General features: G+C 47.4%; 1 protein-coding gene across 1 annotated transcript in view; it reads right to left on the bottom strand.

Annotated features, from left to right (window-relative positions):
- The window catches only part of SPPL2B (signal peptide peptidase like 2B), a 177022-nt gene that overhangs the window by 62946 nt on the left and 96773 nt on the right, over nt 1–17303 (bottom strand). Inside the window, 2 exon segments of the mRNA XM_030217560.1 lie at nt 11815–11889; nt 15219–15300. Coding sequence (XP_030073420.1) covers nt 11815–11889; nt 15219–15300 — 157 coding nt within the window.

Genomic DNA, 17303 nt, shown 5'->3' with positions numbered 1-17303 from the left:
AATGTATATATAGTGGGACACAGACATACAGGAGTCCCAGAAAGAGAAATAAATTACTAAAACTGGGACCTGCACCCAGTTCTGTAGCCCACCTTTTGATGCTGCTTTTAACTCCTAACCCTTATTCACTCTGTTCAGGACCCTTATTTTAAACCTGCTCACTTTAAAATCTCCTTATCTCTTGTTTGTTCTGTCTGTCCTAATGAGATTGTAAGATCTGAGGAGCAGGGACTGTCTCTTCATATTCAAGTGTACAGCGCTGCGTTTTTCTAGTAGCGCTTTAGAAATGATAAACAGTAGTAGTAGCAGCTTCAGAGACTGTAGTGCTGACTATTAGGCTACAGCAACCAGCTACTCAACATTAAAAACATAAAAAAGCAAAGAAATGACCCCCCTAAAGAACATAGGCGACTCCTGAGAAAGATCAGCCCCAAACGGCCCGAAGACGGCGAAAAAGAAAGTTCCGACGCACCCCCCAGCGGCGCACAATATTTACAGGAGCCGGAAGAGGAGATCCCCGACGCTGGCATACAGCGCGTCTCAGCTTCTCGGACATGACGGTAACGCGCGTGCGCGTGCACGCGCATACCCGATTCGCGCCAAAATCTCTTTTTTTTTTTTTTTTTTTTAAGCCCTGCTCCGCCGAACAAACCGCTAAGGGAAGAACACAAACGGCAGTGCTAAATAAAATACAGCTCAACTCAAAGAGGGCTGAAAACAAAATGCTGCCGCTTACTCTTTTTTTTTTTTTTACACAGCTGACTCACAGCATTCCCATGCAAACAGAGCTGTCTGCTCATTCAGTCAGTGGGGACAAGTTGTCTTTCATTTTTTTTTTTTTTTTTTTTTACACCTAAACTCCTCCAAATTACTGCTGCCTCTTTTTTTTTTTTTTTAACCAGCTAGATAATATAGACACTTAAAACAGCCACCAGAGCTGCCTGCTCGTTAAAGTAATGGGGAAAACTCCGCTGAAGAGTAATAGAACAACACATAGCTGTCTGCTCGTTAGAAGCCGGGGGATGTAGCTTATCAGATTTAATTTTCTATAGTGGCTGCCTCTCCCAAAGACATACACCTTTCTAAACAAAGGGTAGTCCTTCCCAGCTATGTATGGGAGATGGGGAGGAAGGGGGGAGGGACCCGGAGACATCCGAGTTTGACACCCCCAGAGGCTGTAAAAGAAAGGAAAAGAAGTCCCTACCTGACCAGCGTCTAACAGAGAATTCCTAGGCACAGAAGAAGAGGTAGCAATGCTGTTCTTATTGTAAACCTCTAAAAGATAAAGAGAGAGACTAATGGGCTCGCTTCCTACCTGCTGGGAGACTGAGAAAATACTGAGGCTAAGGTCACATGGCCAGGGCTCCTATTGGCTCTCTAGAGTCAGAGTTTTTCTCAGTCTCCACCTGCTGGTAGGCGAGCACAACCCATCAGTCCAATCCTGGTCCGGTCCGGAGGGACTAAAGGAAAGCAAATTAGCAGGTAAGATCTAATTTCTCCTTTGTTAGCTTTCTGAACTTATCAGACTAAGAACCCTTGACTACCATGTTTCCATGGGTGGGCTCCAAAGTGCTTTGGCAGGACTCAAGGATAGGAAATACCACCATTTTAATTGCTTGTATCTGTCCTACCAAGGAAATATGCAAATGTTGACACATATCTTACACCTACACCCACATACAGATACATCCCCATCTGCAGAGGCTCCTTTAGGCAAGAAGATTGAAGGTGCCTGGTCAGAAGGTGCAGCTGAAGCTAAGAACTCTAATTCCCAGCACTCTGTTTTAACTTTATATGCTTTGAAGCACAACATTCCAGAAAATTTCTAGAGATGAACAATACCTTCTGAGAATCCTAAGCCCTCAAACACTTAAGCCTGATGTAGCAACAAAACAAAGTCTGGAAAGAAAGAACATCTAATTTCTAGATCTTCTCCAGATTCTAGAGCCTACATTTTTTTTGCTATGTCAGTTCTCAAGGTATCTGGAGCAGTTGGTGCATGAAGACTCAGATCTATTCTAGCTGCAAGGCAAACCAGCTCAATGAAAATTAAAATCTTCCCCTGAGAAAGAGTTGCGTCTATTGGCTTTACCGGGACTTTCCTTGAGGTTCTCCCCCTATGTTGACTGTGAAAATGATGAAGACCGGCATGAAGCACACTGCCCTGAAATGCCGTGTCAAGCGCCATATCACAAACATTGTTTCATTCCTTCTGCCAGAGCCGCCATATGAGAGCCCGAATGAAGAGAAATAATTACCACCAACAAACAATTTACTGAAGGAAAACGACATCTAAGGCCAGCAAAACCAATCCCTGCAAATGCAGGCTCTTAAATACAACCAAAACATTCCCACCTCTGAGCTCCACCAGAAGCGACTGAGGACAGGGAGGAAGAGAAAATAAATACACTTACCACAGAAGATTTCTCTGTCAGATTTTCCAAACATACATATGTCAGATCTCACTTGTTTTCACTCCTCTCTCTTGGTTGGCTGACAAGGAGGGAAGGGCGGGGGGGGGGGGGGGGGGGGGGGGGGGGAGAGGGGGGAACCAAACTCCTCTGGCCACCTAAAGGGTCTGTTCTAGTACCACCCAGGGTTGCTCACACTGTGTACATGCTCCTATACTGGGCCCACCAACTGGATTCCGCTTGCCTCTGGGTGAGTCTCTCACCCACAAGTTATTTCCCCGGTGGTTTCTAAGGACACTGGGGCCAAAATCCCAGGTGTTCCACAGTTCCTAGAAAACACCCACAGACTGAAAACACAAACCACTAGGATTCTTAGTCAGTACAGGACAACAGCGCTAACAAACTACTAGGGTTATTATAAAAAAGGTAGAACACTGAACAGTGAAAAGGTGTAACCAGCAACAGGTAAAATGACAAGAATCAACATTAAGGAGAAATTAGACCTTACCTGCTAATTTGCTTTCCTTTAATCCCTCCGGACCGGCCCAGGATTGGACTGATGGGTTGTGCTCGCCTACCAGCAGGTGGAGACTGAGAAAAAAACTCTGACTCTAGAGAGCCAATAAGAGCCCTGGTCATGTGACCCTAGCCTCAGTATTTGAATAACAAAGCAGAAAGGAAAAGAAGAACCTATATTCTGTGCCGTGAGGAATCCAAGCAGCCAGGAAGCACCAGATAAACGTGCTTACAACTACGGCTTAGCCGTGACAGAGGGCTCACCAACAACTCGTTTCAGAGCTGAGGTATGGCCAATTATGTACAGATTTTTGTATTTGTTTAAATTGTTCAACTTGCATAACATAAAACTATGAAATTCTTGAAACTGTTCAACTTGTATAACATAATGAAGTATATAACCATTTAACTTGGAGAACAGTATGCAAATCCTTTAACTGTCTAACTTGCAGAACAGCTCTGAAGACGACAGTTGAATATCTGTACACAGCAATGTAGATACTGAAAAATAGCACACGGGAGGGGCCTGGGCCGGTCCGGAGGGATTAAAGGAAAGCAAATTAGCAGGTAAGGTCTAATTTCTCCTTCCTTAGCATCCCTCCGGACCGGCCCAGGATTGGACTGATGGGACGTAACAAAGCAGTAGTCCTACGGGAGGGACCCCAGCAAACCCGCTGTGAGCACTCGGGATGCAAAGACCGCCTCTTGACGACACTGAACATCAAGTCTGTAATGCTTAGAGAAGGAATGAAGAGAAGACCAAGTCGCCGCCTTACAGATCTCCTCTGGAGGCACCAAGGAGCACTCCGCCCATGAGGCTGCCTGCCCTCGTGTTGAATGAGCCTTAAGCGCCTCAGGAACCGTTTTGCCTGCTAAAAGATAAGCAGACGCTATCATCTCCTTAATCCACCGAGATAAAGTGGGCTTAGAAGCTGACAAGCCCTTGCGGTGACCAGCAAAAAGGAGAAAAAGATGGTCCGAGCGACGGAAATCGTCCGTAACTGCGATATATCGTTTAAGAACTCTCTTAACATCCAGAGTACGCAAGTTCTGCTGCTCCCTCGTGCCGGAGGCCGATCCTAGCACGGGAAGGAAAACCAACTGGGACATATGAAACCGAGACATGACCTTGGGTAAAAAAGAAGGAACAGGTCGAAGTACCACTCGCTCTTTAGAAAATTCCAGAAACGGAGATCTACAGGAAAAGGCTTGCAACTCCGAGACTCTCCTGGCTGATGCAATAGCCACCAAAAATACTGTCTTAAGCGTCAAATCCTTCAGAGAACACGCTAGTAACGGCTCAAAAGGCGGCTTCGTTAGAGCCGAAAGGACCAGATTAAGGTCCCAAGATGGAAAAATTGGCCTGACCGAAGGACGAAGAAGACTAACTCCCTTCAAAAACCGGGCCACCTCGGGAATACTGGCCAAAGACTTACCCCGAATCCTTCCTCTGAAACAGGACAGAGCTGCCGTCTGCACTCTTAGAGAAGAAAGCGAAAGTCCTTTATCAAAGCCTCGCTGCAGAAAATCTAACATCTGAGGCACCGACGCACGAAAAGGAACAATGCCAGCATCTGTACACCAAGCCTCAAAAATTCTCCAGGTGCGAACATAGCTCAGAGAGGTGGAACGCCGACGAGAGCGAAGCATGGTGGAAATTACTGGAGCTGAGAAACCCTTCTTAGCTAAGCGGGCCCGTTCAAGAGCCAGGCCGTAAGACAAAATCGAGCCGGGTCTGGATGAGGAACGGGCCCTTGTACCAGCAAGGTCTTGTGCACTGGAAGTCGGAGAGGAGGCGCCCCCAAAAGACGTTGCAGATCCGCATACCAAGGACGCCGAGGCCAGTCCGGTGCTACCAACACTACCGGCTCCCCGTGTTCCTCGATCCTCTGCAGGAGACGACCTATTAGTGGCCATGGAGGAAACGCGTAAAGAAGACCGGAGGGCCACCTCTGCAAGAGGGCGTCGACCCCTTCCGCTTTTGCATCTCTTCGGCGACTGAAGAAGCGAGAAGCTTTGGAATTGAGACTTGAGACGAAAAGATCTAACACTGGAGGACCCCAGTGGTCTACTATCAACTGAAACGCCTGATCGCTGAGAGCCCATTCCCCTGGATCGAGAGTGTGCCGACTGAGAAAGTCTGCCTGGACGTTGTCCACTCCTGCTACATGCGAAGCTGAGAGGTTTGTGAGGTGCATCTCTGCCCAGGCGAGAAGACTTTCCGCTTCTCGACACAGCAGACGGCACCTCGTTCCTCCCTGGCGGTTGATGTAAGCCACCGCTGAGGCGTTGTCCGAGAGCACTCGTACTGCTTTGCCCACCAGGAGAAACTTAAAGTGCTGAAGAGCCAACCGAATCGCCCTGGTCTCCAAAAAATTGATGGATTGAGCTGCTTCCAGCGGAGACCAGAGACCCTGGGTCCACTGACCTAGGCAATGAGCCCCCCAGCCTCGGAGACTGGCATCTGTCGTCAACGGAATCCACCGAGGAGACTCCAATGGCATCCCTACAGTGAGATTCTGCATCTTTAACCACCAAAATAGCGAGACGCGTTCCCGGTTGCGCAGAGGCAACTTTTTCAGAAGAGAATCCGTTTGCGCCGACCACCGAGACAGAAGAGACCACTGAAGAGACCTCATGTGAGCTCTGGCCCAAGGCACCACCTCTATCGTGGCTGCCATGGATCCGAGAACCTGAAGATAATCCCGAGCACAAGGGACCTTGTGATGTATCAAATTCAGAATCTGCGACCGGAGCTTCAGAATCCTGCCCTGCGGAAGCAAAACTTGACCCCTCGCTGTATCGAAGATAACTCCCAGATACTCGAGAGACTGCGAGGGAGCCAAACTGCTCTTGGATAGATTCACCACCCAACCTAGGGACTGTAAGAACGCTACCACTCGTTCCGTGACCTGGCAACTTTCTTGATAAGATTTCGCCCTTATCAACCAGTCGTCCAAGTAAGGATGGACGAGAATGCCCTCTTTCCGGAGGGCCGCTACCACCACCACCATAATCTTGGTAAATGTGCGCGGTGCTGTCGCAAGACCGAAAGGCAACGCTCGAAACTGGAAATGATGACCTAGAACCGCAAATCGCAAGAACTTGTGGTGAGCCGGGCGAATGGGAACATGCAAATACGCCTCTGTAAGATCTAATGCAGTGAGATATTCCCCTTTGCGCACCGCTACTATTACTGACCGAAGAGTCTCCATACGAAAACCTGTAACCTTGAGCGCCCGGTTGACAGCTTTGAGGTCTAGAATAGGACGAAAGGAATCTTCTTTCTTTGGGACCACGAAATAAATGGAATAACGACCCCGCTTGCGCTCCGCCGGCGGGACAGGGCAAATGGCCTGAAGGTCCAAGAGCCTCTGTAGAGTCTCCCGAATCGCCTCCGCCTTGAGACGAGAGCGACAGGGAGACTCCAGAAAGGCGTCTGAAATGGGCCTTGCGAATTCTAAGGCATAACCGTCTCGAATAACTTCCAAGACCCACTGATCCGAAGTAATTTGGGCCCACCTCTGATAGAACTGAGCCAGCCGAGCTCCTACGGGAATCAGAGGAGAGCCCTTCGCACCTTCATTGGGAAGCCCGCGAAGGGGAGCGAAAACTCGCAGCTGAGAATCTACCTCCTCTGCGGAAACCGCGAAAGGACTGAGTCCTGTTGAAAAACCGAGGTTTCTGAGTCTGAGGACCCCTATCAGATTGAAATCTACGGAAAGAACGCATGCGACCACGACCAAACAAAGCCCCGCGACTAGACTGCCGAGGTCTATCCTCTGGAAGACGCGGGACCTTAGAATCCCCCAGGGACTGAACCAACTTATCCAACTCTTCACCAAATAAAAAGGAGCCTCTAAAGGGGAATTTACTTAATTTAGACTTGGACGCCCCATCCGCCGACCAACCTTTCAACCAAAGAGAGCGACGGGCAGCGACCCCCAAGGCCAAGGACTTAGAAGAAGCCCTCAACAGATCATACAGAGCATCAGCTAAAAACGCAGAGCCCGTCTCAATCTTAGCCACTTCCACATCAATGGCTCCTAAATCATCGGAAGAGCGGTCCAAAACTCTTTCCGCCCAACGAAAACAAGCTCTGGCCACCAGAGAACCACAAATAGCCGCTTGAATCGCCAAAGAAGAAACATGAAAACTATTCTTAAGAAGAGTGTCAAGTCTCCTGTCCTGAGCATCGCGCAACGCGGTTCCGCCATCCACTGGAACCGTGTTGCGCTTGGTAACAGCCGAAACCACGGCATCTACCACCGGAAGCTTAAGTAAGGCTCTATCAGCCTCTGGCAGAGGATAAAGAAACTGCATCGACTTAGAGGGGCGAAAGGCCGCATCCGGGACTTCCCATTGAGATTTAATAACTTCCAAAATATCTTGATGCATAGGGAAAGTTTTTGTGGAGGCTCTGGAGCCATTAACCAAAATATCCACCTTTCGGACCCCTGAGTCAGGAAGGGGATCCTCAAAATGCAAAGTAGAGGATACCATAGAAATGAGATCCTGTAAATCCTCTCTATGGAACACTCTAGCCACCGCAGGATCCTCCCCCTGAGCCAAAGGTACAGTGTCTGGATCTAAAGAAGAATCTTCCCAAGAATTGTCCACTAATTCTTCTTCCTCCTCTAAAAGGGGCATATCATGATCCTGATTTGAAAGCGATTCCAATTGTATGTCCCAAACCCTAGGTCTCTTGGGAGGGAGGGTAGTAGTGACAGGCTCTTGAGACACTGCTGTACCAGAATTGCCCCTCTGCATTAAAAACGCCTGATACATCTGTAGAACAAACTCAGGAGGAAACCCCCCTGCCTGAGAGCTGGCAGCCTGTAACATAACTCCCGATTCCGTATCAGCTAAGGTCGCAGAGCTGCGCAAAGCAGACGGACCCCCTGCAGTAATAACCGGAACTGGGCTCAAAATGGCCGCCGTTCGCGCCAAAACTCCAGCGCTACCCCCAGAATCTGAGGCCTCCGCCGTCGACGCTAACACCGTCGCGGGAGAAGAAGGGCCAACCGCCAAAACGGACCCCGTAGTCGACGGAGGGAGAGGGGCAGAAGAAACATCAATCGCCGTGCAGTATTTACAAGCGCCTGAGGCACTAACGCCTCGCCGCTGACATACAGCGCACCTCTTTAACTTCTCCGACATTTCGGAGGGAAAATCCGTGCACGCGCCGACGCGGAAGTTCACGGAGACGTATTGCTAAATAAATAAATAACGAATTCCCCGATATAAAACTACAAACGGCACTGCTAAAGCAAAAAAAAAAAACAGCACTACTCTGAAAGAGGGCTGAAACACAATGCTGCAGCTTTACTTTTCAGGTTTCCTTTTTTTTTTTTTTTTTTCACACAGCTGAATCACAGCCAACAAGGCATTCCCCTGCAATCAAACGGAGCTGTCTGCTCATTCAGTCAGTGGGGCAAGTTCTCTCGATTTTTTTTTTTTTTTTACAACCTGGCTGCCTCTCCCAAAGGCAAAACACCTTTCCTCAGAAAGGGTGGCCCTTCCCTTCCTTTAATAATTTTGAGAGAACATTAGGGAGATGGGGAGGAATGGGGGAGGGACCCGGAAACATCCGAGTGTGACACCCCAGAGGCTGACAACTGAAGAGAAAAGCACCAAAAAGCCTCTAATAAACTTCCCCAGGCACAGAAATAATGAGAGAGAAAAAAACCCAGAATACCAATCTACATAGATATAAATCCTATAAAGAGAGACTAATGGGCTCGCTTCCTACCTGCTGGGAGACTGAGAAAATACTGAGGCTAGGGTCACATGACCAGGGCTCTTATTGGCTCTCTAGAGTCAGAGTTTTTTTCTCAGTCTCCACCTGCTGGTAGGCGAGCACAACCCATCAGTCCAATCCTGGGCCGGTCCGGAGGGATGCTAAGGAAAGCTAACTAAACACTGTCTTACTACCCAAGTAGTACCTGGGGAACTCAGGAAAAATAACTGCTCACAGCAGGGGCGTATCTGCGTGGGGCCTCAGGGGCCTGGGCCCCCGCAGATTTCGCCCTGGACCCCCCTACCGCTGCCAACCCTCCCCCTCCGTTGCTGTCGCCTACCTTCGCTGGCGGGGGACCCCAACCCCCGCCAGCCGAGGTCCGCGTCCTCCTGCCGCTGCCTGTAAAAGAATTCCATCAGCTGGCGGGGGACCCCCAACCCCCGCCAGCCAAGCCGAGGTCCTTTCATTTCTTCTACTAAAGCTGGCGCCGAAAGTTTCTTCCGAGTCTGACATTGCTGCACGTTGTACGTGCAGGACGTCAGACTCAGAAGAAGCTTTCGGCGCCAGCTTTAGTAGAAGAAATGAAAGGACCTCGGCTTGCTGGCGGGGGTTGGGGGTCCCCCGCCAGCTGACGGAATTCTTTTACCGGCAGCGGCAGGAGGACACGGACCTCGGCTGGCGGGGGTTGGGGTCCCCCGCCAGCGAAGGTAGGCGACAGCAACGGCGGGGGGGAGATTGGCAATGGCAGCGGCTGGGGGGAGGGGGATCGCCAGTGGCGGCGGGGGGGGGGGGCTATAATGTGCCCCCTCACTCTGGCCCTGGCCCCCCCTACCGCCGCACTTCAGATACGCCCCTGGCTCACAGGATCTGAACAGGGTCTCAGAGCAGAGGTTTTCACTCTCTACACTCCAAGCTGAGACTGGAGAAATTCCAGCACATTCTGGCTAGATCCTAGGTTTCAGAGCCAATCAGGGCCCAGAGCATGAACACTATGGGGTTTCTGGCCAATGCAACTGCAGGTTACTCTCCCCTAGGGGTTCTCCTCTTTCCCCGTGGGGGAAGGTAAGGTAAAAAGAAAGCAGACCTCTGTTACAGCTATGGCTGAGGGCAAACACCACCTGCTGGCCAAACAAGGGAAATGCACTGAAAGAAAAGTGTCATTTAAGCAACAATATAAAATCATAAGCATGAAGTCCCCTGTCTCGCCACACCCCTAAATGCCAAAAGTTGCTCAGAAATGTGCCCCCCCTGCTTTACTGGGAACCAGTTAACCAACTGGTCTAGGAGTGTGTCTTAGCAAATGAACCAGGAGCTGCATAGAAACCATCCTCCACCTACTGAAGATACAGAAATACTAACGTGGTGGAGCTGCATAGTACTCTTATAGGACAGAGCACACAGTTCTATATTCTATCTCCACCTGCCGATCAATGGACACAACACACATTAGTACTGGACTGGTCTGGTGAAGACACTTAGGAAATGATAACTCCCTGCAGCATCTCCCAGACTCGATCTGTACTCCACCAGGAATCTGAGCAGCTTACTCATAGTTGCTGCACCAGGCCACATCTGCTACAGCTGAGAAACACTGAGAAGGTGAAAGCTATACTAGCCTCCCAAAGGGGAGTAATGTCAGCTCTGAGCTGTTTTTTTCTCTGGCTCCGTCTGCTGGCATGGAGACATAACCCACTCTTCCAGGCTGGCATGGACAATAAGAAATGGCCTGTTTGTGGGTCAACGGGTAGTCTGATTAGAAATATCCAACAAAACTGATTAGTTGATTCTGCTCCTTACCATATAAAGCAGGACATTTGCCAAACTTCCAGATGCCAATCATACGAGGTGTGTTTATTTAAGATGTGATGCTTTTAAAGCATTTTCCCCATGAAGCAGCAGTTTGGTGAAATGGGGACTCATTGGGGATTTTGAACAAGATTCTGAAGGTATAAGAAGCATCATGGCAAGGATTGAAATTGTGCACTTTTTTGTAACTGAGATATGAATTTAAAGCAGGGGTTCCTGAAAGTTTTTGGCTCACGGCACCCTTAGTGTCCGAGCAATTTTTCGTGGCACCCTCCCCCCCCCATGGGTCTCTGCACCCTCCCCGGCCACATGGGACTCCGCACCCCCCCCCCCCTCTTCCCAGAAAGTTCAGCACATCATTCCCTGCAGCCCCTCTCCTCCCATAAATCCAGCACACCTCTGCCTTCCTCAAATCCAGCATCACTAGCTACCTTCCTTCCTGCAGGTCCAGGATTACTGCTGCTTCCTACTCCTTCCCCCGATGGCGCTGTAGTGCTTGCAGCTTACATTTTCGGGCTGACCAAAATTCACATAGGCAGGCACCCCGGTGCCCTCCCAGTCTGTTGCGTCCGGCCCTCTCTGATGCAACTTCCTGTTGTGAGGCCAGACATGGCAGAGGGAAGTCCCAGCAGTGCCTGTGTGAACTGCGGATGACCCGAAAATGTAAGCTGCAAGCACAGCAGCGGCAGCGGGGGAAGAAGCAGGAAGCAGCAGATTCCGGACCTGTGGGAGGGGAAAATAGGGAGCGATGCTGGATTATGGGCTGCGAGAGGGAGGTCAAGATGTGACGAGGCACCCCTGAGAGTTCGCTGCAGCGCACCAGGGTGCTGAGGCGCACAGTTTGGGAAACACTGATTTAGCTGCAAGAACTGGAGTTAAATGCACTTTCCCTATTTATTTATGAATTGATATATGAAGATCTCTCTCTCTCTCTCTTTTTCTAAATATATATATCTATGGGCAGTAAGTGAGCAATTTTTATGACCTATGATTGCAAATCATAGCCCATTTGGTTATTAAGTATCCTTGGCTTTAAAAAGTCTGAGGTCTTTTCTCCTCGTTCACACATTGAATTGTTTTCTACCTTTCAAATACATTTTTCTTTTATTTGGAATACTTAGTTGTAGGTTTGTTTCACCTTTTTGATTCTATTAGTTTTTTTGCACACCATGACAGTAATGGATTTATTTCCTAAGCCAGGGTGAGTCAGATATGATAATTAATCTCTCAAATTTACTGCTAATGCTTGCCTTAATACTTGCAATCTGCCTAAAATTCTTTTTCATCAAGCCAGTAGCAGCAAAACAACTGGGAATATTTCTGTATCTTTCTTTTACTTACCTTTGTGAGGTATGGTGTAATGAAGACAAAAAAGATGTCGTAGATAAAAAGGACAACCAAAAGTAAGGTACAGCCCTTGGGGTCAAGGAAGGAGACAGGAAGAAAAGAATATTAACATAACATCTCTGTCTGTAAAGTGTAGCACTTTGTTCAAAAGAGAAATATTATTTACTTTGGTACTTTGTATATTACAAAGAAAATAAAGAAAACCATACAGTAATTTACATGCTTAATATAAGATGAGGGGGGGGGGGGGGGGGGGAGAGCAGTCAGGGGAGACCCAACAAACCAACCATAAGGAGACTTTTGTGGCTAATCTTCCACCTACTGATGGGACAAAGACACAGAAAAAATATCGCACTGATAATACAATCATTCCCCAAAAAGTCACGTTTATCCTAGAAGTACTACAGCATTCTAAGAAAAATCTTTACTGAGGGGCTTCATAAATATACTGAGGATTATCTACCTAAATTTACAAGAAATCTCAATGAAAATCTCGCTCCCCAAAAAGCTCACATGTTGGTCAGGAACCGTTTTCTTCGCTCCTGTCCATCTAGACTCATCAGGAAAAATTTGAACCTTCCCTCAAATAAGAATCATAGCAATAAAAATAAAAGGTGATGGTCAAATTGTTGTTAGGAGACAGTCTTTATACATTGCTGTGTTTATGCTCCTAATAAGGAGAAAGCTGCTTTCCTCGGTGGCTTGGGTCACATCCTGCTACGTTACAGGGATGGGCATTTGCTTTTAGGCGGCGATTTTAATGTTACAATTGATTTTATGTTGGATAACAGTGTCTACGTTGACAGCGTTGAGACACAGAGATTTGCTGGAGATCGTGACTAGGTGTCTTTTGGACCTTGTATTTGAGTTAAACGCTTTGAGGTGGTGGAGACAGACTCTTCTTCCAATTGGAGAGCTGAAGATCCTGCAATACATAATGGACCGGGAGAGTGATAACTTCCCTGGGAGATGCTTGACAGGATTGTAGGATAGCATGAAAATCCTTCTTGTTGGTCAGCAGATTAGCCTAGTTGAGACTAAGGAAGGTGGAGACCTTTCTGAAAAAATCTGGGGTAAGAACACTCCTCCGTGAGCTGTGTCATGACTTGAGGCGGAGGATCCGGCCCAGACGGGAGGTCCACACCATCATTGGACCAGGCCTCCAGCAAAGTAGCCGGATGCTGCGATGAGGAATAGGACTCCCATTCAGAGTCAGAGAGGTGGTTTGATGGAATAACAGATAGCCCCAGAAGTGGAAAACAGATAGGTTTCAGCAGGCTAAGCCAGAGCTGATGGAACTGCCGAGGAAGATGATACAGAAAGTGGTGTTAGGGTCAGTGTAGGCGCCACCTGGAGCAGCTGCAAAACAACTGTGGCTGGAGGTAGCAGGGTCACCTGAGACTGGGGGGACTCCGTCAGGAGTAATTGCATGGACAATGCCACTGCTGCCTTGGGGGGGGGGGGGGGGGGGGTGGAGCTCCTATGGTATGCTCAGTGGGAGAAGCCCTTTTATCTTTAGAGCGGATTGATGGAGAGTAAGATCCACGGGACGAAGGGGTCGGGGCCGCATCTTTCGACGGTCCAGGGCCCTTACCTTGCTCTGTTGTTTGAGTGCCTTGCCTTCAGAGGTCATTTGCAATGGCTGCGAGGCTGAAACAGGGGCCGCAGAAGCCATAAAAGCGGTCTGCAGCACAGCAGGAAGAAGGCACCAAAGATTTTTCATGGCGCGAGGTGTTGGCATGTGCTGCCATGGTAGACGCTGGAGGAGTGAGGTGGAGCAACGGCCTTTCACAACTGACTAGTGGCTGTGTTCTCACTCCAACGTTGCGTTTTGAGCTGCCAGTACCAAGAGTAGCAATTACGGTGATCCTCGTGTTGCCTCCCTCAGAGGTGCCAAAACAGGGCCCTGGGGGGGAGGGAGCACTGACTGACATCGGAGAGAGCATGAAGGTGGTATACACCAACCAGGGGATTCTCTCTGTTGAGCAGTGGCAGCGAGGTGTGTGTGTGTGTGTGTACAGAGAGTGGGAACGCTGCAACTGTACAGGAACTGTTGAGGAAAAAACTGAGTGTAGGGGGAGAAGCTCTCTGGACATGAGAATTACTGCACATACTCAATAACCTTACGGACGTAAGGAGGAAAATTGAGCACCACAGTTCTTTCTATGAAAGGATGGGGAATCTATTGACTGGTTAACATAAAAAGAAGATATGACCTTAGGAAAAAAGGATGGTACTGTGTGAAGAGAGTCCTCAGCTTCCGTAAAATGGAGGAAGGGATCACAAGAGGATATGAAGCCCCAAAATTCTTCTAGCTGAAGAAATAGCAACAAGAAAGACGTTCTTTAATGTCAAATCCTTTAGTGTAGATTTTTTAAGCAGTTCAAAAGGAGCTTTCTGAAGTGCCTGCAGAACTAGATTGATGAGGCATGAGCTTGAGACCTCTAAGTGTGACTGGGCCACAGAAAACTCAACTGGGAACCATAGAAACATATAGGCAGATAAAGACATATGGCCTATCCATTCTGCCCATCTATGCCATCTACTCCCCAATCACTCCCTTAGAGAGCCTATGTACTTGTTCCAAGCTCTCTTGAATTCATATACTGTTTTCATCTCCACATTTCCACCAGGAGGCCGTTCCACGAATTCTCTACCCTTTCCATGAAGAAGTATTTCCTCAGGTTACTTCTGAGCCTATTCCCTTTCACTTTCATCCTATGCCCCCTCATGCCAGAGCTTCTTTTCACTTGAAAGAGACTCCACTCCTGTGCATTTACGCCACGTATTTAAATGTTTCTATCATATCTCCCCTCTTCCACAGTACACATATTGAGATCTTTAAGTTTGTCTTTATACGCTTTATGAATAAGACCACTGACCATTTTAGTAGCTGTCTTCTGAACCAACTCCATCCTGTTTATATCTTTTTGAATGTGCAGTCTCCAGAATTGTACACAATTTTGTAAATAAGATCTCACCAGAGTCTTATACAGGGGCATCATCACCTCCTTTTTCCTACTAGCCATTCCTCTCCCTGTGCACCCAAGCATCCTTCTAGCTTTCGCCTTTTCCACCAGCTGACCAAATGGACCAGGAGCACCTCAGATCAAACCAGGAGCTGCAGAGCACACCTCGTCCACCTGCTCAAAGACAGAAAAATACTGAATTGTAGGAGCTGCATACAAAGCTCATAGAGGTGCACCACAATTCTGCATTCTCTATCTCCACCTGATGGTTGACAGTCATACAACCAGCTTCTTCTAGAATACTCTAAGGATGCAAAGGAAGAACAATTTGCAAAATTTGACCAATTCACTTGTCTTACTCTGTTGCATGTGATCTCAGGAACCCTGGAACCCAGGCATACATCTCATCCTCTCCCCACCCCCAAATACCTTGAAAGTAGGCACACGAATTGTTTTTAACATATAAAGGCAGAAGGCGATTCCCAAAATGTCTTGCAGGACCCAGGCCCACCTATAACAGAAAAAGAGGAAAGCTATTAGTAATATTGAAGTTGCAAGGGAAAACCAGTTAGAAAAGCAGAAAGTAAACTAGTTTTGCACCTGTTAGTTCACTGCTAAATTTGAGCTTGCTGTTCATCTCTGGAGTCAGTAATGCTGCCACATAAGTCTGCAGTGACATGTTCAGTGCCTACTGTTTGAGTCACCCTGCTAGTGGGCTGTGGACAGCATTTCAGAGATGACTAATTCTGCTGTAAAGAAGGCCAATGGTTTGTGTTTGGTGTCACTTGGATCAGTACTATGTGCTGTTTATATGGTTTTATGCTTTTTATATAATAGCCTCCTCATTGTATAACTTGGCAACTATACTTACATAATAAAACTAATCTGGGGACCTATAGATTGAAAGGTTTCTCAGGATATTAATCAACAAAGAAGAGGAAAGAGAAACCCGTTATATAATTCTACCGGTTATAACTAAAAACAGACCTTGTGTAGACAGTGGTAAGCAATATAGCTAAACATAAACAGTGCTCAGAACTAAGTGCATGGGGCAGCTTCTGATCTCAACATACTACCACCATCATCGCACTGCCAGCCCTTCCTTCCTACCTATATAGTACTAGTAATGAATCTTTACAATTGAAACCGCATACTGTCATATAAAAGTACTTAGCTTAGCTATCATTGGAAGAGCTGGGTGCGGTTAGGTCTGGATGCGCTGCTCATCTATGCTTAAGCCCAGATCATTTTTTCTTTTTTTTCTTTTATGCTGGTGTTGTTGTGCAATGTTAAAAGTGATGCACCCTGGTGATTATTCCCACGCTCTCATAACTTCCACGGTCTCGCTCTCAAACATAGCAACTTTTTCTTACATTACATAGAGACCGCCAAGTGAAAAGCAGTCTGCAGTCCCTGCTCAGATCAACTAAAACGCCGGTGCATGCGCAGTAGTCTCTATATACTAGCCATGGGTTGGTCCATTACAAATGAGTAACCACCCACCAATCTATAGCTTTATTAAGTCCTTTGGGGTGTGTTGTCTGCCAATTATAAAATGTATTGCGTTTCCCTCCTCAGGAGCCTAGAAACTATGTTACCTCCGCGAGGCTGCCGTAAATATGCTAATACCACAAATCTTAAATCATCCTCACGATGTCCCATCAGATCCCAATGCCCCAGTAGCGGTGCTTCCTTCTTATGTGTACGCAGGTTACTGAGGTGCTCTCCAATTCTCTGTTTAATTTTTCTTTTAGTTTGCCCTATGTACCATAAAGCACATGGGCACTGAATACCATAAATGACCTATGCGGTATCGCAATCAGTTCTATCTCGTAGATGTATAATGCGTTTGGTCACTGGATGGGTGATTTGTTTCGTGACCCATGCATAATGGCAGTAAATACATCCATGGCATTTAAAATGCCCTCTGTCATCACAAGGGGCCGGGTCCTGTTCCTGATATTTGAACAACTCTCCCAAATTACGCGATCTTGTGAAAGCAAAACATGGCATTCTGGGGATCCCATGTAGCTGCATCATGGGCCAGTGTGTCCTTATGATGTTTTTAATCTGAGGAATCCTCGAGGAGAAAGGCAATACACAGGTAATGATGTCATCATCAGATGATTATTGTGTCCAGATTCAAACAGCCATTGCCTATGAACATTAGCTGCTCTCTTATGCGCTTTTCTAATAGTTTTCCCGTGGGTACCCACGCTGTACAAATCTGTGAGTCATATCCGCTGCATGTTTGAAAAAACCCACTTTAGAGTCCCATAACTTTCTAATGCGCAGAAACTGTCCAAAAGGAATGGCTTCTTTCTAAGATAAGGGATGGAAACTAGAGTAGTTGCAACACAGAATTAGTATCGGTAACGTTCCGATAAAGTTGAGTACATAAGCGGCCTTCCCGTAGTTCAATTAAAATGTCCCAGAAAATTCACTCGAATGCAACCAATATTGATCTCAAATTTGATGTTGTTATCAACTGTATAGAGATGATGGCAAAAACTC

The sequence above is a fragment of the Microcaecilia unicolor genome, chromosome 11 (assembly GCF_901765095.1).
Source record: "Microcaecilia unicolor chromosome 11, aMicUni1.1, whole genome shotgun sequence".
Classification (NCBI taxonomy): domain Eukaryota; kingdom Metazoa; phylum Chordata; class Amphibia; order Gymnophiona; family Siphonopidae; genus Microcaecilia; species Microcaecilia unicolor.
This window is presented reverse-complemented; position numbering and strand designations above follow the sequence as displayed.